General features: G+C 49.7%; 1 protein-coding gene and 1 pseudogene across 1 annotated transcript; both read right to left on the reverse strand.

Moving 5' to 3' along the window:
* Positions 1-1,047: 1,047 nt before the first annotated feature.
* LOC141936547 (keratin, type II cytoskeletal cochleal-like) lies at positions 1,048-7,969 on the reverse strand. The gene is given in 12 exon segments (XM_074853595.1): positions 1,048-1,367; positions 1,548-1,576; positions 1,707-1,927; positions 2,627-2,752; positions 3,153-3,317; positions 3,622-3,717; positions 4,153-4,213; positions 4,416-4,627; positions 5,289-5,798; positions 5,801-5,844; positions 7,715-7,799; positions 7,883-7,969. Coding segments are annotated over 12 exon segments (1,956 nt in total).
* Positions 7,970-19,964: 11,995 nt separating this feature from the next.
* LOC141936527 (keratin, type II cytoskeletal 8-like) lies at positions 19,965-25,386 on the reverse strand (annotated as a pseudogene).
* Between the last annotated feature and the right edge of the window lie 141 nt (positions 25,387-25,527).

Here is a 25,527-nt window from a genome sequence, read left to right on the forward strand (position 1 = left end):
AACACCCATTGAATAGCATTGGGTAGGAGCCAAATTTGGTGCAAATCAGCCTAAATAAGCTGACTTTAAAAGGCTTCCATAATTTACACCAACCAAAGACTGGATCTACATGACACTCTCTGGGCAGCCCTGCCACCTCTGCTTCCACTTCTAAGTGGATACGTCTTGCCCAGGAATAGGGCATTTCTGTATTCTTGGCAAACACTAAAAACCAAGTGGCAACATGTTTGTTCTCTGTGCAGTTTATTGGAAAAACAGCAAAATGTTTAAAGCTCTTGAGTCATCAAGATAGAAGTGAGGGTGCTGTGATTTATGCGTATGTCAGGACACTAAACAAGGAAGCTAACAGGAGTACAAGCGACGTAATTACTCTTTGCTGACTACAGAAGGTGAAATGTGTTTTTCTGAATTTAGATTTCCTTTATGACTTGCCTGCCTGCATACGGATGACCAAACTGCTCCAAGACACTGAACAAAGAACATCACTGGAGTCCTGCCCTCCTCTCCGTGACCCCATGTGTCTCACCACTACAGCTCCACTGGCTTGTCTAAAATTGTGTCAGATAGACTTTGATGAAATGGTGAGTCCTAGAGAGCTCAATTCCAGAAACACTTCCCAGACCACTGCAGGGAAAGGATTCTGAATTAATACCACGGCTTGTTTCATAGATAGCACAGGCTTAATCAGGAAAAAAAAAAAAGAAAAAGAAGGCTGGTGGGAAGCAGGAATTGAGTGATAGTGACTTAAGTGTCCCAACACAACCATCAGCCCTTTAAAGAAACAGCAGAAATCAAAAGGAATATGTTTTAAGTGTCTCTTTTTTGATGTGATGCTGGTGGAGTTTCTCTGATGTGGTTTCATGATGCTACAATGGTCTTGTACCCAGTACGCCTCTTCCTTGTGTGTAAGGTGGAGCTGAGGACATTTTTACCGCTGAAAGTGGAGCAGGGCTTTCATTTTTCTACTTTAGGTCTTATGTCCTGGTTGTCTCACAGCTGAAGTTTAGATCCGGGTGTTCCTGGAGCATGGAGGTCCAGCTGAAACCCTCACCCCTGGCCAACGCATCGCTTGCGGGTGAGCTGAGTTTCCCATGCTCTTTGCAGCTCTGCAGCTCTCTCCACAGCTCCCTGCAGTCCTACTGCAGAGTCCACCGCTGCCCGGAGGGGCTGAGCTCTGGCATGAATGGCCCCCACCTCTGGCCCTAAATTCTTCACTCCTAGGGATGCAGCTGGGAGCACCAGGGATATACTGCCTGCCTGTGCAGCTGGCAACGCTTCTGGATGTAAATCCTCTGAGGCAGGCACCAGCATCTTCAGGTAGGGACGCTCCACCAGCGCTACAGGAGGACTTGCATCTTCTGGACTGTCTACCAGTCCCACAGCCCAGGTCGGCTTTACAGACAGTGATGGTGTTGCAAGGGGGGGCGATCACTGTCATGGGAAAACAGAAGCTGAATCACTCATGGGGAGGACGTAACCTTCCTCCTCCCCCTGCCAACAAGAACTAGATTGTTGTAAGGAAAATAGAAAACCTTGAGCTTACTTACACTCTCTCACGGGGCTCCCAAGGTGTATCCTGAAGGAGAAGAAGGTCACAAGGTTATCCATCACGTCACTAGCATTGCTAGAGTTTTCCAGCCTCCTTGTCTCTGCTGAAGAGTCCCAAGGACTGAACACAGCCCACACATGGTTGTAGTGGTACCCACCTGCTCTCTTCACCCTCCAGTAGAGTCTTATACGTCGCAATCTCAATATTCAAGGCCAGTTTGACATTCAGCAGCTCCTGGTAATCCCGCAGCATGCAAGCCAGCTCATCCTTGGCCTTCTGGAGGGCATTCTGCAGCTCAGCGTGCTTCTCCCGGGCATCTTTGAGGGCACAGTCTCCGCACTGCTCAGTACCCCAGACTGATGTCTGCAGAGACGACACCTGTCAGGGCAGACACAACAAGTCCTTACTTTCCCTGCCCTTTTTCTTGCCATGCGCACCTTGGAAAGAGAAATTCTCATTTCTTTTGAGAGTCCCAAATTGGCAAGTACTGAAGTTGTTTTTAGGAAAGCCAAATGTTTCCAAAATCAAATAATTTTTGAAATGCTACAGAAAGGCTGGACATGTCCCTGTACTGCCAGACTGTGGTTAAGTCTTGTTTTGAGGATACCAATACTTTGTTCTAACTGGAACCAATAATTAAGGTTTTCCATTACTTCCCGTTATAAACTATATAATGAATTAGATGGTCTGAAAATTATACCAGTTTCTATGGATGCTGAATTACTGGTGAGTCATAATTCTACTCTACTTATTGGATGCTTTGAACCTGTGTCAGAAGCATTGCCTCCTGCCAGAATTCTTGCTGGAGCAATTTTAGCAATTCTCCAAGTGGCTGTAGCTAATCCAACAATCTAATTTGATGCAATTAGTTCTTTGCAATAATCCAAATGATCCAACAGAAAATACACCAGCAGGTAATATTTCTTCCCTGCTCAGCACTTGTAAGATCTTTGGACCAATGGAACCAGCGTGAGGCAATGCTCTCTGATAAAGGTGAAAGAAACGTCACAGAGATGTTGAAAACATGACTTGGGATCTCACATCTAGGATCCAGAGAGTAAATATGATCCATCATACCTGCTTCTTCACATTTTCAAGGTCACACTGCCTTCTCTGGATCACAAAACTCAGCTCTTCAATCTCTTGCTGGTGGGACTTCAGTTCATCGCTGTCTCTCCCCTTTGCCTTCTCAGGCTCTTGGGGCTGATAGTAAGAAAAGAGAGAGCTGGCAATTAATGCTGGTAGTGTAGGTAATATAGGAGCCTTGCTTCTGTTTCCAGGGTGAATTAAACCAGGTTTAGAAAAGCCCTCACAACTTTGCAGCTCCTGAGACTTTCAGCAGCAAATGGAGCTTTCCTCCTGTAGCTTTCACCGTTCAACTCACCTAAAACCTCCCCATTCCCAGCACGACTGAGTCCTGTCCCATTGCGCTGTATCTGTTCTGGGGATGTTCTCCTGACTTTGAGACTCACAGAGTTTAGCAGAATGGAAAATTAGTTCCAGAAATTACATAGTGAAGACGGAAAGGAAAAATCACCACCTTTGCACTGCTATTTTTGACAGTGAGAGAATTAAGGATATGTCACTGGATGATACAACTTACCCTAGTTCTGTACAACGCATCCAACTCTGCTTTGCTTTTCTGAGCTATGTCCTCATACCAGCACTCAGCTCTCCTGAGGATGCCCTCCATGTCCAGGCCTCGGCTGTTGTCTATTTTCACAATGACAGAGGTGTCACAGGGACTTCTCTCCAGCTCAGAGATTTCCTAGAAGCCATGTGAAGTGGCAGTAAGCTGCCAGTATGTCTCTGTCCCTGGATTTCTTATCTCACACTCCAGTGGAAGTAGCACCCCCACTGAGAGTTTGACCTGAGCCACAAACCAGGAGTTGATACTAGAGCTGGTCACACATGCAGCTTCATGGTTTGGGTTTTTTTGAGATCTCAAAGTATTCCTTATTTGGGATTCCCATTGCCTCCCAAAGAGAGCCTGGTGCCTAAATCAATGTGGACAAGGAGCAGCTGGTAGGAATAGCTGCCATCAGGCAACATTGGGACAGAAGCATCCATACCTGAGCAGAAACACATTTCAGGAACTCTAGCTCCCGCTTTAGGGTTTCCACCTTTGCTTCCAGCTCTGTCTTGACCAGGTAGACACAGTCCACATCCTAAAAGAGTTTCCAGACATTCAGAAGTCAAAATGGTGCCTACACAGAGACCTAAGGCAACTTCATTATAATTCTAGAGTAAGAAATTTTGTTTAGAGTAGGAAATTTTGTTTAATTGGGAAGCTCAGATATCCCCTGAACAGCAACAGCTGAGGGGTCCCAAAAGCATATACAATATTGCTGAGTTCTTGCTTGAAAAACATCATGATTTGGGCATTAGGACTAGCAAGCTGTCAGTTTGGAGTGAAACATACTTTCTGTGCTAAAGGGCAGAGGTTTAATGCTCTCTGGCAATACTCTGTGACGTGTTTTTCTGCATCTTTATTTGTCCAACGTCTAACATTCTCAAGACCTGATCCTTGCCTTGGAAGGAGCAGATCAGAGGAAAGCCCTTGGATGTGTGCATCAACCCTTCCACTCATACAAATGCCTTACCCTCTTCAGTAACACAAACCCGTTCTCGGCAGCTGTGCGTCTGCTCACTGCCTGATTGTATCTGCTGGGCAAGAGAAGAGACTCGTTACTGGGTCGCTCTGACACTGGAGATCTTGTTTGTCTGGGTATTTAGGGGTCAGGGTGCTTTTGGATCTCAGCTTTTCGGACCTCAGAGAGAAGTCTATGGATACGGACAAAAATTAAAGTCCCGTTAGACAAGCTATTTGAGCTCACTGCCCTGTGAATGGTTTCTACCCACTCACCTGCATCTGAACTCCTCAGCGAGTTCCCCCATGTCGTTCAGCTCAGGTTCCATCTGCCCCCTCTCACGCAGCAGTGAGTCCAGCCGCCTCTGCAGGCTGCAAATGAAGTTGTTGAAGACATGCTTGATGTTCTTCTGGGACGGCAGGACCTGCTTTTGGAGTAGGCCCCATTTGGTGGCCAACACCCTGTTCTGCTGCTCCAGATGTTGCACCTGCATTCAGAAAGCAAAGCCACCTTTTCCAGGCACATTCTTAGATGCATTGTATGGGGACCAAATGAATGTGGGGGGAACAAGGCATTTTCTCTTCTGAGTCAATATTCCAGGGGCTCATTGTGGTTGAAAGGGGATGAGAAGACAAAAGGGGGGCATTGCAATATTCATAATCCTATAACCCTAGAGCAAACTGGGCATGCTGCTCTCCCATTCTCCAGGAAAGCCCTAGACAACACAGCCTTTGTGGCAGCTACAGAAACCATGGAATATTTAAATAGATCTGCATATCAGTTGGCTGACAGTGGAAACCATCATTTATCAATAGGAGCCAATGCAACTTTACAAGGTCTAGCTGTGCAGAGAGAAGTCAACAGTGGAGAAGCTCAGTAAGATGCCTTGGAGGAACAGCTCCCTTCCGCTATTAATAATAAAACCAGATGCATTTTATCAAAGCACATAAGCACATAAGCCGGATTAAAATAAGAGTATCGGCTAGATCTGCACTTGTAGCTCATCGTACTGGAGTCACACATGCTAAAACCAGCACAGGGCTCATGTAATAGGATGAGAGAAGGAGGGGAATCTAAGACCTGAGCACAAAAATGTTTCCTTCACACTTAAACCTCATCATTCCCTTAAGTTTTGTCTCAGCTCTCACCTTGTTAATCAAAGAGGCAAACTGGTTATTGAGGCTCTTCAAATGCTCTCTCTCCTGCTTTCGGATGCGCTGGATTTCGGCGTCAATCTTCACATCACAAGGCTGCAGCAGCCTCTTGTTGACATGCGCCGCACAAAAACCTTCACTTCTGTAGCTCACACCATGGAAACCTAACCCATGACTCCTACCTTCACTATTGGCGTGGATGCCCCTGCACCCCCAGCCTGCACAGACCCCCTGCGCGAGGCTTTGGCCAGAAGAAATCCATTTACACCCATCTGTGTTTTGGAGGCTCTGACCGCTGTGGCTCCAGGCTCCATAACTTCTTCCGAATAGCGCAGCAGGGGGGAAAGTGCTGCTTCGGCAGCAGCTCAGGCCACTCGCAGCAGAAGATGATGAGAAGAACTTTCTTCCATGAAAAGACCTTCCAGCTGACAGCTGCTGGCTCATGCTGGTGGTCGTGAGGGAGGAGAGGATGCTGGAGGACAACAGAGCGTGCAACTCAGAAAAGGGGCCCCTCTGCTCCGAGAGCCCTGAGCGCCTCCTTTATACACATCTCAGAAGTGGGGCTTGGTTGATGGAGATGAATAATTTGGGGTTTCCTTGGGGTTTGTCTTGCCTGGCGGCGATTTGTAGGTTTAAATATGCAAAACAATGCATAACACTGAACGTTTGTGAAATCCTACGGAATTTTACTGGTTTTAAATCGCTTTGTTTGCATACTCAGCTTGGAGGATACCATGGGCTGGGTTTTGTGAGAATTCTTTTGTTTTAGTTCGTCCTCCTTCCTTACATTAATTACACTTTAGCAAAGACCTTATGAGTATCTCCCTCTCTCAAGGACAATCTGTAAAGGAATGCTCTGTTGAACAGCAAATTATCAGGGATTTTTGCAGTATCTGTTCGTTTCATAGTCCCTCCCTTCACAAAGGATAGTAGGAGTTCATGAGGCACAGCCAAAGGCAGCCCAGCGCTTGGGAACCGGGAACCATAGCGTCGACTGGACACGCGAATTTCCTTGCTATGATACAGAGTCCAAAATACTTCTTTTTTATAAATAGCCCTCCATCCACCATCTCCAGTTAAAGGCCATAACTGACTGGGGAGACAGAAGCGCCTTTTCTTTGCTGAGTCCAAGTCCGAAATGACCAGCTCAGACTTAGATGCACAACTTTTAGGGGAATAAATTAGCGTAGCTGTAGCTTCTCATTAAGTTTTTGGCTTTGATTGTGTAGAACACATAGAAAAATGAGACTCACATGGAGAAGACAATAAATACCTTCGAAAATAGGAAGCTCAGCCACAAGGCTGTTAGCTGGATACTTGTTAATCGTTTAATTGGAAACAGCGGTAGGCTTGGCCTTGGTGGGCAGGCTATGAATGCACCAGTGACCAGTATCCTGCAAAAATACCTTATTAATACAGCTGCTGTATGGCTACTCTCTGTCACTATCCTTTATTTGAGCTTGTAATTAAAACCCTTGGGATACCTCAAGGCAAATAAAAAAGATTTATTAGAGTTGCTTGACAGACAGGGAAGAAAAGGCTGATAAGTTTAATATATTTGCCGAGAGCCTCACAATACCTCAGAGGTGGAGCCAAGATTACATCTCTGTCCTTGTGGCTTCTTGCCAAAGCCTCTTTCAAAACAGAAAGGCAAAGGGTTTCATTTCAGATGATTTGAAATAAATGGTTTTCCCCTGCTATTGTGCTGTACTTACCCTCAACTTTTTCAATAGGGTCAAACCTTGGTCAGTGTTTTTTTGACAATTAAACATTTAAGCGTTTCAAATTCCCAAGAAATGGCATCGTATTTCATGTGCTCATTTCTTTCCTTGGTTTTGCAGTGATTTTTTTAATCTTTTTTTTTTTTTTTTCCCCACTCCCTGGGCTCATTAGAGGGCTTTTTTCACCACCTTTCGCAAGAAGACTGATGAAAAACAAAACTGGTTACCAGCAACCATGCTGGTATTCTGTCTCCAAGAGCGGCTGATGCCAAAGGTTTTCTTGTACCTCATTATTTGCAAATGTTCTGCACTGGAACAGCTTGCCCTTAGACCAGCAAGAGAGATAATTGATGGTATGAAGTAGCTGGAAAGACAACTAGCTTAATTGCAGGTTCTTGACAGCACTATCAATTACACCTACACACAGAAGAGCAGGAATGATTGAAGTCCTGGGTGTCTCACTTGGCTGCTTAAATACAAGCAGAATCCGTGGCAATCCCAGCTGGAAGAGCAGGATTGGAGCCCAGGAGGAGGGCGCTTGGCCTGGAGCTGCTCTGCCTCGGTCTTCATTCTGTGCTTCCAGTTTGTCTCTCCATCTCCCACCCAATCCCCCCGCTGAATCCGCATGGCCCCAGCGATGAGGTGCCACGATGCGTGATGGTCCTCCTGCACCTTCTGAGCAGGGGTGGGTGATCTCACAGCGCTCTGCCTGGCCCTGCTGAAGCACGGAGCGTTTGGCTCCTTTCAAGCAAGAAGGAGTTAGCTCAGAGTTTTTGTTTCCTTGCTGTGGTTAGAGCCTACAGGGTCAGGGATGGTTTCAAAAGTTTTCCTCCCATAGAGAAACTTTGTTAAGCAAAACTTCCGCACTTGGGTTTTCACATCCACAGACATAGCAAAAGGTTCATCCAGCCAGATCAGCCTCCCCTCTGACTCTGAGTCTAGATGTCCCCTCATGACCCTGAGTCCCCAAAAGGGAGGTGATGGCACCTGAGGAGACCCTTGGGCTGTCCTGAACTGCCCAGCTCAGGCTGTAGTTTAGAGGGCGACATGGTCAGCTCTGCCTTCCTCTCCCAACTTCATCTCATCCCACCCAACTTGCTGCAGGAGACAAAGTTTGTGGGTGTCATTCGACATCAGAGAGTCTCCAGGTTTAAAATACACCAGATCTGCTCCACTTGCTTCCATCCAGTTGATGGAACTCAGTGTATTCACGTCAGAGCAATTGTGTTTGCTGCAGCTCCCTTTCAGGACAGGGAGGGTTGTATGTGTATGTGGGCACCAGGGGAGTAGCTCCCAGTGTAATCACAGCTCATTAATTTACTTCTAATCACCAGGAATTTGGGAAAAAGGCCAAGCAATGAAGATAGGAAGCCCACAGTTTTCATGGTGCTGCAATGTAGCCCTGAGTAATTTTGCAGCTTTTTGCCAAAGTAAATCAGAAGGGAAGTTGTTGTTCTGGCCACATCTGTACAGCAAAGAGGGCTCAAGCCCAAAACTCCATCACTCAGAGAGACTGGCAGAGCTGGTGCAAAGACCAGCTCTACACCACTATGGTACAACATTTTTCTCCCACTAGGTGGTGGTATCTAATGCATCTTGATCATCCCTGTCCACATGGGTTCTTGGTTGGGTTCTTGGTGGTGACATGAGCCTGTTCACACCTGGTTCAACACTCAGAAACCTCCAAGGATACCACTAGCAAGAGCCAGCTCACAGCTGTAGAGGGCAATATTTAGAAGCCAGGACAGCATGGGAACGACAAGGTCCTCAGTCCTTGCAAGAAGGTGAGATTCATATGGATTTTTACTCTGAGGTTGACTATGAGCCCAGGATGTTGTGTAAAATATGTGTGCATCCAGTAATGCAGCTCTGGCAGGAGAACAACCCTGAGGTAGAGTTACCATCAGCTTTAAGAACAGCTGACCTACTGTCATCTTATTCACCACCTTAGTGTCCTCCCCTCATACCTGAATTCTTGCTCATCACGTCAATACTCTCGGAGGCTCAAGCTGTGCCTTTCGGTGTTACATCCTGAGCATGTTCACAGTGTTCTGATGACTGATAACACACGCCCCAAGACATTAATCTGAAGGCCCCATTTTATGATCTTTTCATTCCTTCAGCTCAGCCCCTGAGTCTCAGAAATAAAATTGTCTCTGGGCACAGCCTTGGGCAGTCTATCTTGTGGCATTTTCCACCAAAAATGCATGAGCAATATCTAATTGACACATACAACTCAGCGTTGAGTCAGTGAGAAATGAGCAGCGGATATATCCTCATACACATTGACATCGCACCTCTTTTAGCCACTTTCCACACTTTGCATGTGCTGTGGAGGTGGAAAGAAAACCATCTGCTTGATCATTCCAGCTCAGATCTGTATGGTCCAAAGACCTGAAACCTGGCCTCGGTCTTAACAGAGCCAAACACGCAGGCTCCTTACAGATACTATCAGGAGCTGGACCACATAACTGCTGAAGGAAAGGAACAGCAATAATTAAGCGTTTTTAAAATATTATAATTTTAGGCAATTGAAATCCTGGGCCAGATTTTTCACTCCTACTTAAAAAGGGATGGCTTTACATGAAAGGAGGTGCCAGAACACTCAGCTCCAGAAACTGGAGATATGATTATAGCTTAGCTGACAAGCAGAACAGGTTTTGATATACCCTTCCAAACCATCCCTTCACTAAATTAGCCTGGCACTTAAGGCTATGTACTACCAGTGTGTAAACAGTACTTAAAACAACTTAGTGGAAACGCTGATCAAGCCCCTCATACAAGTTGGGGGTCAGCAATCTCTTTTCTAAGCTGGTCTCCCAGGCTCCTGTTAGAGCCAACCGAAACAGATGGTTTGTCTGATCTCCGGCGGGTGATTCATCCTCTACTAAGGTAGATGCACAAATCAGGTCTTTTGACTTGCCTCCAGAAGTGCCTGTTTCTCCCCATTGACTCTCCCTTCTTCCTTTTCGACCTTTAACTCTAGAAAACCGATCAGTAAAACCCGCAGACCTGACCACAGTGTTCATATTAATTCTTTATTTCTTCTGATTAGAGATAAGTTCTAGGCACCCTGTCTACATAATTAACAGTAAAACTAAAGGCCAGCAGTGCTCGGTAGTGTGCAGAATTACCTTCCACAGCTTCCGCTTTTTATTGTAAGGGGAGAGGCTTTGTCTTGATTGAAAAGCCTTACCTAATCTCTTAGATAAAAAACGGGGTTGTGATGATGCAGCTTATTTATCTCTTTGATCCTGAAGAACCGAATTGTTTCCGCGAGTGGTGTCGCAGTCGCCATGAACAGGGCGAAGGAACTGTCTCAGCTGTTGAAGGGCAGCTCTGCCCGGCACTTTGCAAGCTGAACCCGTGGGACGTGAGCCAGCGCAGATGACAACACAAGCTTATCTCAGCAGGGTTTGCTAACAGCATCTCCAGATTTAGCTACCACGGCTGGCGGCTTCACAGCTCGCGTAGGGCTTTCTGCATTTGATGAGGGCAGTGACAACCTAGTTTTGTCTTAAATAGTGTCTAGACCTCCCCACATGCAAGGTATTCATAACTGCTTCCAGACTATGCTATAAAGGGTTGATTTAGTCCTTTGTGGCTCCCTGTCAACCTTCTCTAGTTGTCTCCACATCTCTACAGCCATTTGCAAAGGGGGCTCTGCAGTGGATTTCCCACCAAGCTGAGTAGCTCGGTCCCACCGGCTGCCACCCCCAGGACTCCTCACAGTTGTATTTCTTTGAAAACCAGTTAAGAGGATCCTACCTTCCTTCTGACTGGGGAAAAGACATGAAATATTCCTGATGGGATTGTGGCACTCATCTAAGTGGACTGTTACTAAATTAAGGTGACAAGGTTGCATTGAGCTTCTTGGACAAACTTTCCCAGTAATCTCAGCTGCTCTGCTCATCATCAGAACTTTTGATTGGACTTCAGGGAGGTTCTGTGAGAAATTTAGAAAATATCTTGCTTCCTCTACATAGAATAGACCATTAATTAATATGTTGGACAAAAAAAGGCTTACTCAGATACATGCGGTCCAATGTAGATTTGGGACCTGGCAGGAGAAATGGGACTAGAAGCAAGATAAGGAGACATTGTTTGTCGTAGTTTTTTCACTCCTTTCTTTATCTGCAACCACAATGCTAACAAAATCCATATGGAATAGAATCATAGAATCATTCAGGTTGGGAAAACCCCTCGGGATCATCGAGTCCAACCCTCAGCCCGACTGTACAAAGTTCTCCCCTACCCCACATCCCCCCACAGCTCATCCAAACGGCCCTTAAACACCCCCAGGGGTGGGGACTCCACCCCCTCCCTGGGCAGCCTGTTCCACTCTCTGACCACTCTGCCGGGGAAACATTTTTTCCTAATGTCCCATCTAAACCTCCCCTGTTGGAGTTATAGAATGGAAGTTGCGATCTGTCCCATGATTATTTAATGAGCGACTCCTGGAGGGAATGATGGAACTGAGATGTAGCCATGTGTCCTGGCTGACTGGCTAGATCAGACCAATAGGACTTGTACCCTGAAACCCATTTTCAAAGCAGATGTGCAGTGTGTGGCCGCCCCACACCAGTCTTTTGTAAACACCTTCCATTTCTTCACTGATTTTTTTTCTTGAGGTTGGATCAGATCTCCATAAACTGGTTTATATATTTAAAGAGTTCTTTCAAAAATCTCATCATGCACGTCAGAGTCGTGCCCTCCCATAGACCAATACACACACAACAGACAGGGTTTCAAGCTTTTAGTTGCCAAAGACAAAGGTTCCAAACAGCCTGAGCTGAAGTGCTCAGAGAAAGCCTGAGGAAACAACAGCAACTATAACAATATTGTCATAAAATGGAGGCGTGTTGTTGGAGAATTCAGGAGATGGCTGTGCAGGGAGAAGAGAGCTCGGGATTCTGTCAGACTAGTGATTACTCGTTGGTGGGCATGAAAGCCACCGTTTCTTCCAGTAGGGAGGGGAATGCATCCATCCTATTCCACTGGCAGATTTTTTTGAATGCAAATATTACTTGTGGGAAGCATCTCGAGGAGAACCCGTCAACTCCACAGACAGGCCTGTAAATGCCCGCTTGAGAACACCTCCCTCATTCAGAGCTGCACCCTCCAGTCCCATCTCCAGGGCTGCAGGTCCCAGCTCCACATCTCCCCACTCCATAACCACCTTCCCCTTCAGGGAGAGACCCACCTCCAGAGCCATACCCCCCACTGCTAGACCTGGATCCCCCACCAGTAGACCCATACTCTCCACTGACAGAACTAGAGATAACACCACAGCTCGAAGCACCACCTACACAGATGGAGCTTCCGTCACCATCAGAGATGGAACTGCTGCGGCCAGAGCTCCTCACCCCTCCACTGTGGGGACTGCATCTGCCAGAGCTGGATCCCCAACCTCCTGAGCCGTGGCCACCTCCAGACATGGAGCCTCCACTGCCTGAGCTGCCCCAACCTCCAGACCCTGAGCCTCCTCCTCCTCCTCCTCCTCCTCCAGACATGGATCCACCACTACCAGAGCAGGATCCCCAGTGACCTGAACTTCCTCCTCCTCCTCCTCCAGACATGGAGCCACCACCACTACCAGAGCAGGATCCCCAGTGACCTGAACTTCCTCCTCCTCCTCCTCCAGACATGGAGCCACCACCACTGCCAGAGCTCGATCCCCAATGACCCGAGCTTCCTCCACCTCCTCTGGACATGGACCCTCTCCGACCAGAGCTGCTGCCACCACCAGAGCTCATCCCTCCACTGTGGGGACTGCATCTGCCAGAGCTGGATCCCCATCCTCCTGAGCTGTGGCCACCTCCAGACATGGAGCCTCCACTACCTGAGCTGCCCCAACCTCCAGAACCTGAGCTTCCTCCTCCACCTCCAGACATGGACCCTCTCCTGCCAGAGCTCTGGCCACCACCAGAGCTCATCCCTCCAGACATGGAGCCTCCAGTGCCTGAGCTTGATTCCCAATGACCTGAGCTTCCTCCTCCTCCACTTCCAGACATGGACCCTCTCCAGCCAGAGCTGCTGCCACCACCAGAACTCATCCCTCCACTGTGGGGACTGCATCTGCCAGAGCTGGATCCCCATCCTCCTGAGCTGCTGCCACTTCCAGACATGGAGCCTCCACTGCCTGAGCTGCCCCCACCTCCAGACCTTGAACCTCTTCCTCCTCCTCCTCCTCCTCCAGACATGGATCCACCACTACCAGAGCAGGATCCCCAGTGACCTGAACTTCCTCCTCCTCCTCCTCCAGACATGGATCCACCACTACCAGAGCAGGATCCCCAGTGACCTGAACTTCCTCCTCCTCCTCCTCCAGACATGGAGCCACCACCACTGCCAGAGCTCGATCCCCAATGACCCGAGCTTCCTCCACCTCCTCCGGACATGGACCCTCTCCGACCAGAGCTGCTGCCACCACCAGAGCTCATCCCTCCAGACATGGAGCCTCCAGTGCCTGAGCTCGATTCCCAATGACCTGAGCTTCCTCCTCCTCCACTTCCAGACATGGACCCTCTCCTGCCAGAGCTGCTGCCACCACCAGAACTCATCCCTCCACTGTGGGGACTGCATCTGCCAGAGCTGGATCCCCATCCTCCTGAGCTGTGGCCACCTCCAGACATGGAGCCTCCACTGCCTGAGCTGCCCCCACCTCCAGAACCTGAGCCTCCTCCTCCTCCTCCTCCTCCTCCAGACATGGATCCACCATTACCAGAGCAGGATCCCCAGTGACCTGAACTTCCTCCTCCTCCTCCTCCAGACATGGAGCCACCACTACCAGAGCAGGATCCCCAGTGACCTGAACTTCCTCCTCCTCCTCCTCCAGACATGGAGCCACCACCACTGCCAGAGCTCGATCCCCAATGACCCGAGCTTCCTCCACCTCCTCCGGACATGGACCCTCTCCGACCAGAGCTGCTGCCACCACCAGAGCTCATCCCTCCAGACATGGAGCCTCCAGTGCCTGAGCTCGATTCCCAATGACCTGAGCTTCCTCCTCCTCCACTTCCAGACATGGACCCTCTCCTGCCAGAGCTGCTGCCACCACCAGAACTCATCCCTCCACTGTGGGGACTGCATCTGCCAGAGCTGGATCCCCATCCTCCTGAGCTGTGGCCACCTCCAGACATGGAGCCTCCACTGCCTGAGCTGCCCCCACCTCCAGAACCTGAGCTTCCTCCTCCACCTCCAGAAATGGACCCTCTCCTGCCAGAGCTGCTGCCACCACCAGAGCTCATCCCTCCAGACATGGAGCCTCCAGTGCCTGAGCTTGATTCCCAATGACCTGAGCTTCCTCCTCCTCCACTTCCAGACATGGACCCTCTCCGACCAGAGCTGCTGCCACCACCAGAACTCATCCCTCCACTGTGGGGACTGCATCTGCCAGAGCTGGATCCCCAACCTCCTGAGCTGTGGCCACCTCCAGACATGGAGCCTCCACTGCCTGAGCTGCCCCCACCACCAGACCCTGAGCCTCCTCCTCCTCCTCCTCCTCCTCCAGACATGGATCCACCACTACCAGAGCAGGATCCCCAGTGACCTGAACTTCCTCTTCCTCCTCCTCCAGACATGGAGCCACCACCACTGCCAGAGCTCGATCCCCAATGACCCGAGCTTCCTCCACCTCCTCCGGACATGGACCCTCTCCTGCCAGAGCTGCTGCCACCACCAGAGCTCATCCCTCCAGACATGGAGCCTCCAGTGCCTGAGCTCGATTCCCAATGACCTGAGCTTCCTCCTCCTCCACTTCCAGACATGGACCCTCTCCTGCCAGAGCTGCTGCCACCACCAGAACTCATCCCTCCACTGTGGGGACTGCATCTGCCAGAGCTGGATCCCCATCCTCCTGAGCTGTGGCCACCTCCAGACATGGAGCCTCCACTGCCTGAGCTGCCCCCACCTCCAGAACCTGAGCTTCCTCCTCCACCTCCAGAAATGGACCCTCTCCTGCCAGAGCTGCTGCCACCACCAGAGCTCATCCCTCCAGACATGGAGCCTCCAGTGCCTGAGCTTGATTCCCAATGACCTGAGCTTCCTCCACTTCCAGACATGGACCCTCTCCGACCAGAGCTGCTGCCACCACCAGAGCTCATCCCTCCAGACATGGAGCCTCCAGTGCCTGAGCTCGATTCCCAATGACCTGAGCTTCCTCCTCCTCCACTTCCAGACATGGACCCTCTCCGACCAGAGCTGCTGCCACCACCAGAACTCATCCCTCCACTGTGGGGACTGCATCTGCCAGAGCTGGATCCCCAACCACCTGAGCTGTGGCCACCTCCAGACATGGAGCCTCCACTGCCTGAGCTGCCCCCACCTCCAGACCCTGAGCCTCCTCCTCCTCCTCCTCCTCCTCCAGACATGGATCCACCACTACCAGAGCAGGATCCCCAGTGACCTGAACTTCCTCCTCCTCCTCCTCCAGACATGGAGCCACCACCACTGCCAGAGCTCGATCCCCCATGACCCGAGCTTCCTCCACCTCCTCCGGACATGGACCCTCTCCTGCCAGAGCTGCTGCCACCACCAGAGCTCATCCCTCCAGACATGGAGCCTCCAGTGCCTGAGCTCGATTCCCAATGACCTGAGCTTCCTCCTCCTCCACTTCCAGACATGGACCCTCTCCTGCCAGAGCTGCTGCCACCACCAGAACTCATCCCTCCACTGTGGGGACTGCATCTGCCAGAGCTGGATCCCCATCCTCCTGAGCTGTGGCCACCTCCAGACATGGAGCCTCCACTGCCTGAGCTGCCCCCACCTCCAGAACCTGAGCTTCCTCCTCCACCTCCAGAAATGGACCCTCTCCTGCCAGAGCTGCTGCCACCACCAGAGCTCATCCCTCCAGACATGGAGCCTCCAGTGCCTGAGCTTGATTCCCAATGACCTGAGCTTCCTCCTCCTCCACTTCCAGACATGGACCCTCTCCGACCAGAGCTGCTGCCACCACCAGAACTCATCCCTCCACTGTGGGGACTGCATCTGCCAGAGCTGGATCCCCAACCTCCTGAGCTGTGGCCACCTCCAGACATGGAGCCTCCACTGCCTGAGCTGCCCCCACCACCAGACCCTGAGCCTCCTCCTCCTCCTCCTCCTCCTCCAGACATGGATCCACCACTACCAGAGCAGGATCCCCAGTGACCTGAACTTCCTCCTCCTCCTCCTCCAGACATGGAGCCACCACCACTGCCAGAGCTCGATCCCCAATGACCCGAGCTTCCTCCACCTCCTCCGGACATGGACCCTCTCCTGCCAGAGCTGCTGCCACCACCAGAGCTCATCCCTCCAGACATGGAGCCTCCAGTGCCTGAGCTTGATTCCCAATGACCTGAGCTTCCTCCTCCTCCACTTCCAGACATGGACCCTCTCCTGCCAGAGCTGCTGCCACCACCAGAACTCATCCCTCCACTGTGGGGACTGCATCTGCCAGAGCTGGATCCCCAACCTCCTGAGCTGTGGCCACCTCCAGACATGGAGCCTCCACTGCCTGAGCTGCCCCCACCACCAGACCCTGAGCCTCCTCCTCCTCCTCCTCCTCCTCCAGACATGGATCCACCACTACCAGAGCAGGATCCCCAGTGACCTGAACTTCCTCCTCCTCCTCCTCCAGACATGGAGCCACCACCACTGCCAGAGCTCGATCCCCAATGACCCGAGCTTCCTCCACCTTCCCCGGACATGGACCCTCTCCGACCAGAGCTGCTGCCACCACCAGAGCTCATCCCTCCACTGTGGGGACTGCATCTGCCAGAGCTGGATCCCCATCCTCCTGAGCTGTGGCCACCTCCAGACATGGAGCCTCCACTGCCTGAGCTGCCCCCACCTCCAGAACCTGAGCTTCCTCCTCCACCTCCAGACATGGACCCTCTCCTGCCAGAGCTGCTGCCACCACCAGAACTCATCCCTCCACTGTGGGGACTGCATCTGCCAGAGCTGGATCCCCATCCTCCTGAGCTGTGGCCACCTCCAGACATGGAGCCTCCACTACCTGAGCTGCCCCCACCTCCAGAACCTGAGCTTCCTCCTCCACCTCCAGACATGGAACCTCTCCGACCAGAGCTGCTGCCACCGCCAGAGCTCATCCCTCCAGACATGGAGCCTCCAGTGCCTGAGCTCGATTCCCAATGACCTGAGCTTCCACCTCCTCCACTTCCAGACATGGACCCTCTCCGGCCAGAGCTGCTGCCACCACCAGAACTCATCCCTCCACTGTGGGGACTGCATCTGCCAGAGCTGGATCCCCAACCTCCTGAGCTGTGGCCACCTCCAGACATGGAGCCTCCACTACCTGAGCTGCCCCCACCTCCAGACCCTGAGCCTCCTCCTCCTCCTCCTCCAGACATGGATCCACCACTACCAGAGCAGGATCCCCAGTGACCTGAACATCCTCCTCCTCCTCCTCCAGACATGGAGCCACCACCACTGCCAGAGCTCGATCCCCAATGACCCGAGCTTCCTCCACCTCCTCCGGACATGGACCCTCTCCGACCAGAGCTGCTGCCACCACCAGAGCTCATCCCTCCACTGTGGGGACTGCATCTGCCAGAGCTGGATCCCCATCCTCCTGAGCTGTGGCCACCTCCAGAGACAGACCCAGCACTGCCCGAGCTGCCCCCATCTCCAGACCCTGAGCCTCCTCCTCCTCCTCCAGACATGGATCCACCACCACTACCAGAGCTCGATTCCCAATGACCTGAGCTTCCTCCTCCTCCACTTCCAGACATGGACCCTCTCCGGCCAGAGCTGCTGCCACCACCAGAACTCATCCCTCCACTGTGGGGACTGCATCTGCCAGAGCTGGATCCCCATCCTCCTGAGCTTTGGCCACCTCCAGACATGGAGCCTCCACTGCCTGAGCTTCCCCCACATCCAGACCCTGAGCCGCCTCCTCCTCCTCCTCCTCCTCCTCCACAAATGGACCCACCACTGCCAGAGCTGGATCCCCAACCTCCTGAGCTTTGGCCACCTCCAGACATGGAGCCTCCACTGCCTGAGCTTCCCCCACATCCAGACCCTGAGCCGCCTCCTCCTCCTCCTCCTCCTCCTCCACAAATGGACCCACCACTGCCAGAGCTGGATCCCCAACCTCCTGAGCTTTGGCCACCTCCAGACATGGAGCCTCCACTGCCTGAGCTGCCCCCACCTCCAGAACCTGAGCTTCCTCCTCCTCCTCCAGACTTGGACCCACCACTGCCAGAGCTTGATCCCCAATGACCTGAACCTCCTCCTCCAGACTTGGACCCTCTCCGGCCAGAGCTGCTGCCACCACCAGAGCTCATCCCTCCACTGTGGGGACTGCATCTGCCAGAGCTGGATCCCCAACCTCCTGAGCTGTGGCCACCTCCAGACATGGAGCCTCCACTGCCTGAGCTTCCCCCACCTCTAGACCCTGAGCTTCCTCCTCCTCCAGACTTGGACCCACCACTGCCAGTGCTTGATCCCCAATGACCTGAGCTTCCACCTCCTCCACTTCCAGACTTGGACCCTCTCCGACCAGAGCTGCTGCCACCACCAGAGCTCATCCCTTCACTGTGGGGACTGCATCTGCCAGAGCTGGATCCCCAACCTCCTGAGCTGTGGCCACCTCCAGACATGGAGCCTCCACTGCCTGAGCTGCCCCCACCTCCAGAACCTGAGCTTCCTCCTCCTCCAGACTTGGATCCACCACTGCCTGAGCTCGATCCCCAATGACCTGAGCTTCCACCTCCTGCACTTCCAGACTTGGACCCTCTCCGGCCAGAGCTGCTGTCAGCACCAGAGCTCATCCCTCCACTGTGGGGACTGCATCTGCCAGAGCTGGATCCCCAACCTCCTGAGCTGTGGCCACCTCCAGACATGGAGCCTCCACTGCCTGAGCTTCCCCCACCTCCAGAACCTGAGCCACCTCCTCCTCCACAAATGGACCCACCACTGCCTGAGCTGGTTCCCCATCTACCAGAGCTTCCACCTTTTACTCCTCCAGATATTGTCCCTTTCCCTGTGTTCTTGCTGGCACCAGCAGAGCTCATCCCCCCCTTCCCAATTTTTATGCATCCGGTTTTTACTCCAAAGACTCCAGTAGCACTCACATTGTGGTCAATGACACCTGCAAGAAATGGAAATTATATCCACCTTATTCTTTTTACCCAAAATTTATAAACACATTTGATGTAAGTACTTATGTACTTACACCATCTTTGTCCCTACTCTAGTGCTCATAGTCATCTTTGAAAAGGGGCAACATGGATCTTCATTTATACGTGTACCTATGAAATGTTTTCTCATGTTTTTCTGACTTTATTTCCTATCATTAACATGACTAATATCTTACTCTACACATGAACACTCAGTGCAGCCCTTCCTTTAAGAAAGCAAATAACATGCATTTCTCTCTCCTTTAGCTGGCTTCCTCTTTCCAGAAATTTTGGGACTAGATTTTTTTTTGCCCTCAGTTCTGACATGCACTGCACAGACCTATAGAATAAGTGAGGTGTTTCCCACTTCCTACAAATTTGTTTGAAATTAACGAATAAGTTGCAAAGTCAGTAGCTCAATGTTGACATATTAATGCATATATACATGTATTCACACACACACTCACAAGCATCTACCATTTGCTTCATTTCCCTAGGAAACTGAGATAGGGACAGAGATAGGTTGTTCTGCTGGTAGGGGTTAAGTACCACAGACAACAAAATAGTAACAGTGCTCTTAAAAAAGCAAAGCAAACCTTGAGATACTTACAGATTGTGGCTGGTGAGCCTTCCTGGATCCTGTGAAGGAAAAATGACATTGAGATAACGCACCCCATAGAAGCTAAAGTCAGGCTAGGCTCTATCATTAAGCCAGTGAAAGAGTTCGCTCCTTCCAGGCAGCAGTTCATCCTGGAGATCTGAGTGATAGGTGGAAGAATGGGACACACCGCTTTGTCCAAGTGCTTCTATCCAGGATGGATAGTTTGTACCTACCTGGTCTCCTCCTCCTCAAGGAGTGATCTATACATGGCAATTTCAATATCCAGGGCCAATTTCACGTTCAGAAGCTCCTGATAATCGTGAAGAAGGCGAGTGAGATCATCTTTGGCCTGCTGCAGGGCATTTTCCAACTCCTGAAGCTTTTGCTGGCCATCTTTGATGGCAGAGCTCCCACACTGCTCAGCATCTTTAACGGTTTCTTGGAGGCTGGTGTTCTGCAGGGGACACGAACAGAATGTTTCCATTTCCCTTCTATAGGACTGGGATTTTCAAACCCTTCTGGCAGTCCTTGGAAATTAAAAGACCTGCCTCAATGACAGAATTCAGAAGATACATTAGACTGGGTAAATTATACATTAGACTGGGTAAATTAACCCAAATTAAATCCCAGTGTAGACAGCCAAAATCTAAATCTGCTTCATTTTGAAGAGGGAACATCATCTCTCTGTTTGCCTTCAAAGGACAGGCCACGTTATACTGCACTGTGTCCCCATGTAACAGTGACTTAAATAGTTTAGTCATGGTGGAAAGCATCAGCTTTACCCGTTTCCTTGCAATTTCAATTTCTGATTGCAGTCTTTGGATCTGCCTGGTGAGTTCCTGGACTTCCTGATAACTGTTTCTCAGTTGCTCACGTTGATTTATCCACAGGTTCTGAAGGTCCTGGTACTGATGTACAGAGAAGAGAAAGACATTTTTGGTTTCTTCACCATTGAGGAGACAGATTTGCCTCCCTATCTTGTTGATGTCTACTCACCCTGCCCTGATACATGGCATCTACTTCAGCTTTGCTACTCTGAGCAATTGTCTCATACTCCTGCCTGACTTCTTCAATGATGCCATCCATGTTCAGTTCTCTATGGTTGTCCATGGACAGAATGACGTTGGTGTTGCCAGCTACTGTTTGCAGCTGGGACAGCTCCTGCAAGGAAAACAAGATTTTGGATTTTAACAGTCCATGTAAACAGTCCAGGTTGTGTTACAAGGAAAGAAATGGCGCCATCTGGCCAGTTACCCCCTGGAACTTCCCTTCCTGCACCCCTCAGGTCCTATTGTTCCACCACCAGTTTTAATCTTCAAGTGTCTCTTCCAGCCTTTATGACACACCAGACCCCATTTACACTCACAGGTTAAAAAGGACTTTATCATTTCAAAGGTCAAAGATAGTCCACTCTCCACACCACTCTACAAGGTCCTGTCCAAGTGAAATTTCTGAGAACCTCCAAAAGATACACGCCCTTCAAGACCTGAGCGTAAGCTTTTAACCTGAGAAGTATACTCACAGCTTCATGTAAACACCTGAGGAACTCAAGCTCCTGCTTCAGTATTTCCACCCGAACATCAAACTCCATTTTCCCCATGTAGGCACTGTCCAGTTCCTGTAAAAAAAAGCCATAGGCATATTTATAGTTCCTTGATGGCAACCTCTCCACTGAAGTGCAATTCTTGCAAGACTTGGTACATTTCTTTAAAGCGTTCATTTCTGGAGTCAAATAATGGCCCACAAATCTCAGGTTTCATTTGAAAAGTGATTGGAACAAAGGGAAGGTTTTTAACTCTAAGAAGAAAAGAATGGCTTGGAGATAAGCAAAATAGCTGTGGCAATAAATGTGTTCCTGGGAAAAATGCAAAACCAGAAATTTCATTAATTCTTCTAATAAAAAGTTGTCTACATTTTCTATTCTCTTATCTAAGCCATCTATAGACACTATTTAACCCCTAATAACGTTTCCCCTAGGTTGTGACTGAGTGAACAGAGAAAGACCAGCACTTTTTAGATATTCATCTTACAAAGGACTGATTCAGTCTCTAGAAAAAATGATTTCTTGCTAGCCTTGCAGTAAAAAGCTCAGGTTTTCCATTGCTTCATTTAGAGGAGAGTTAGATGAAACTAAGCAAAGACCCTTCTTTTGAAAACCTCAGCAACCATCCAGTTATTGCTTTATTTCTGAGCCTTTGATTTAGCTCAGTGTCTTGGATTACTTCACCTTTTTAAGCTCCACAAACTCCTCTTCTTTAGATGCGCGCTTGTTGATCTCGTCCTCAAATCTGTTGCAGCAGAGAAAAGAAACAGGTGGATCATGGCCTATCTTACTTTTCCAGTCAAGTGAATCAGAAACCAAAGGGTTTCTGAAATCCAAAAAGGGAATGTGTCAAGTTTTCATTTAACCGCAATTTCTGACAGCTGCAAGGGCAATTGCATCCCCCCCACTGCAAAAGCGTGTGCTAAATTAGCCAACAAAATGCAGTAGATACACACCAGTTCTAACATCCTTGTAATTCTGAACTAAGATTCCCATATTTCACGCCTGTGCGCATATGTTATATTTTGGGTGTAGACAAGATAGAAGACGTGACTCTTCTCAGCTTGAGGCTGATAGCTGGGGGTGTTCAGCCAGAGAAGAGAAGGCTCCAGGTAGACTTTATAGTGGCCTTCCAGTACTTAAAGGGGGCTACAGAAAAGATGGGGAGGGGCTCTTTATCAGGGAGTGTAGGAATAGGATGAGGGGTAATGGTTTTAAACTGACAGAGGGGATATTTAGGTCAGATCTAAGGCAGAAATTCTTCCCTGTGAGGGGGGTGAGGCCCTGGCACAGGTTGCCCAGAGAAGCTGTGGCTGCCCCCTCCCTGGAAGGGTTCAAGGCCTGGTTGGATGGGGCTTTGGGCAACCTGGGCTAGTGGTGGGTGTCCCTGGCTGCAGCGGGGTTCAAACTAGATGGTCTTTAAGGTCCCTTCCAACCCAAACCATTCTGTGATTCTCCACAACTACCAGCAGGAGTAGGGAGTCCTGGGTTACTCATTGCTTGGGGGAGGAAGGGCATGAAGGACAGGAGGAGAGAAGAGTGGGATTAGATCTACAGGGCCTTTGATTTTCCTCTTACTGTTCTTGGTTCTACCAAATCTGCTTTGGTCTTCCAGCATCAGAGTGAAATCCCATAATGAACCTACTGCAGAGTAGTGCTATAATGGCTACAAAACTCTCGAAGGCGTGAAGCTAAGCTCTGCCATCCCAGGGCATGATTAACATTGCCTTGGAAAATTCCAGTATGCTTTCTCCCAGACTTGTGGTTATTCACCTATTTTTATAATCTTCAACAAGCTGAAGCATATTATATGCTTCTGGATCCAGCTGCTCCTTCTGGTTTTGGAGCGTTTCTAGCTGCCTCTGCAGGTTGCTGATGTAAGATTGGAAGAAAGAGGTGATATTTCTGCTCTCCTCCGGTCGGGCACTTTGCTGCTGCAGAAGTTCCCATTTGGCCATCAGAGCCTGGTTCTGCCGCTCCAGACATTGAACCTGAAAGGCAAAGCAGAAGCGTGTCAGTCACTGAAAGCACTGGGGAAACACCGACACCAGCACGGGCCCCTATAGCAAAATAAATCCTAACTGATGTTTCTAAAGCAGTAACATCTAGAGGATTTGTCAGGTGGGACCAGCTGCAGTAGCACTGGTACCAACACATGAGCTTAGACTAACGGGGACACACCTTTTTTCCCAATCTGCTGCATAAGAAGGGTGTGGATTTACTGCTGCTTCTCAAACTGATATTGAAACCTTTGCTGGCTTTCATCTCTTAAATGCACAATATTTAGAGGGATGATTGGGGTGGAGGGACACTTCAGCTGTTTCTGAAGTACCTGAGACACCCAAATACATGAGAAGATTTCGCCCCCTCTCAGAAGACCACACGGTACCTCTCTCTTCCTAGATATACCTTGCCTTAGAGAAGAGGTCAGAAAGACCTATGACATGCAGAGCTGGTATTTTTGGAAACCAGAGGGATAACATCTCTTCAGCTGGGACACTGAAGAGGTTATAACCTGGAAGCTGACATCCAGAAGGTTTCAAAAGTTTTTTTAAAAAAAAAGTCAAAGGCACTACTATTTTTCAGGACTAAACATGCTTAAAACGTCTGCGTGTAACCAACACCTTTTCTGTAGGGTAATACAAGAAGCCCTGAGGTTTTCACGTGTAACAAATAATACAAGCTTCCACCCTGCGCAGAGACACATGTCACCACCCAAACAAAGGCACATGTCAGGTCTGCGTGGGTGGAAGTGTTTTTGTGGCTTGTTTTGTTCCTGTGTCTGTGAGTAGAAACGAAAGAGAAGACAAGACTGCAGAGAGAGGTGAAAGTATCGTGGTGTAAACCAAGAAAGAGGTAAAGAAAGATGTGGGGGCCATTGGCCACCTGAAAGAGGCTAGGACCTCCGAGCAAAGAAGTCATTTGGTTTGGAATTTGGAGAAATACAACAATTTGCTTTGCTTGAGAAAAAAAAAAAAAAAACACATGAAGGATGTCCAAGTCCATCACCTGTTTGTCCTGCTGGCATCAACAACTCCCAGGCACCAGACTAACACCAGCCATACAGGAACCCTTTTCCTCAAAAGAGGAGTTAATGTGTCGGTGACATCCCAGTGGTTTGTTACTGTCCTGCCACAAAAGATTACTCAGAGATACTTATCCCAGGGCTAAATATAAGTGATTCATGCAGCAGCATTTATAGCGAGCTATTAAAAACTTCACACCAGCACAAGGGAATCTAGACAATGCTGTGATTTTGGGGGGAGAAGGTGCAACGTAAAGGTGTCCCCATGACTCAGACGGGCAGAGCAGCACCCCCTTATATTTCCTCCTTCCCAGATAACAAGTAAAAGATAGAATAGGGACTCACCTTATCGATGAATGATGCAAATTTGTTGTTGAGAGCCTTAATCTGCTCTTTCTCATCTGACCGCACTCTCTGGAACTCGGGGTCAACTTGTACTTGTATTGGCCTCAGCAGGTTGGTATTGACACGGACCTCCTCGATGCCCCTGATAACACCAGCCTGCCCAAAACCCTGTCTAGGCCCTTGTTCACCAAAGGCACTTCTACCAAGGCCTCCTCCAAGTACTTCCCTGCCTGAACTTCTTCCGCACATTCTACCAAACCCTGCTTCACCACCTTGAAAAGCTCCCACAACATATCCTCTTCTACCAAAGCCACTATCAAGATGTTGCCTACCGCCAAATCCCAGGTACCTCCCGTATCCTCTTCCTTCTCCTCCATAGCCTCCACCAATAGAAACATTCCTAAATTCACCAAGGTTGTGGAGACTCCTGCTGCCATATCCATACCAATGACCACTGTATCGTTCTTCTCCTCTATTGTCTTCACAATGCCTTATGGTAGATGAACTTCTCCCACCACCCAGTGTGCCACAGTGAGCGGAAGAAGAACTGAAATTCCCATCCCCAAATCTGGAGAAATGTTGGCTCATAGTGTCACTTTCAGAGCGTTAAGAGAAGGCAAGAGAGCAGATGGGAAAGGTTGTAAAACAGGAGGAGAAATGAGAGTGAAGGATCCTCACCTCCTCTGGTGGGGGTGATGGAAGTTCTCCTTTATACGTTCTGGAGGAGTTGGTCTCCATTCCGTGGTAATTAGCAGGTCTGTTAATATTGTTATTGGGTTTGGTTCATCAAGCAGCAATTAATGGCTGGCTGCCTGAAGAGAGGTCAGAGTAAACACCACACACCAACGGAGGAATTGTGAAATTCCCCAAATCCCGCTT

The sequence above is a fragment of the Strix uralensis genome, chromosome 33 (genome assembly GCF_047716275.1).
Source record: "Strix uralensis isolate ZFMK-TIS-50842 chromosome 33, bStrUra1, whole genome shotgun sequence".
Classification (NCBI taxonomy): domain Eukaryota; kingdom Metazoa; phylum Chordata; class Aves; order Strigiformes; family Strigidae; genus Strix; species Strix uralensis.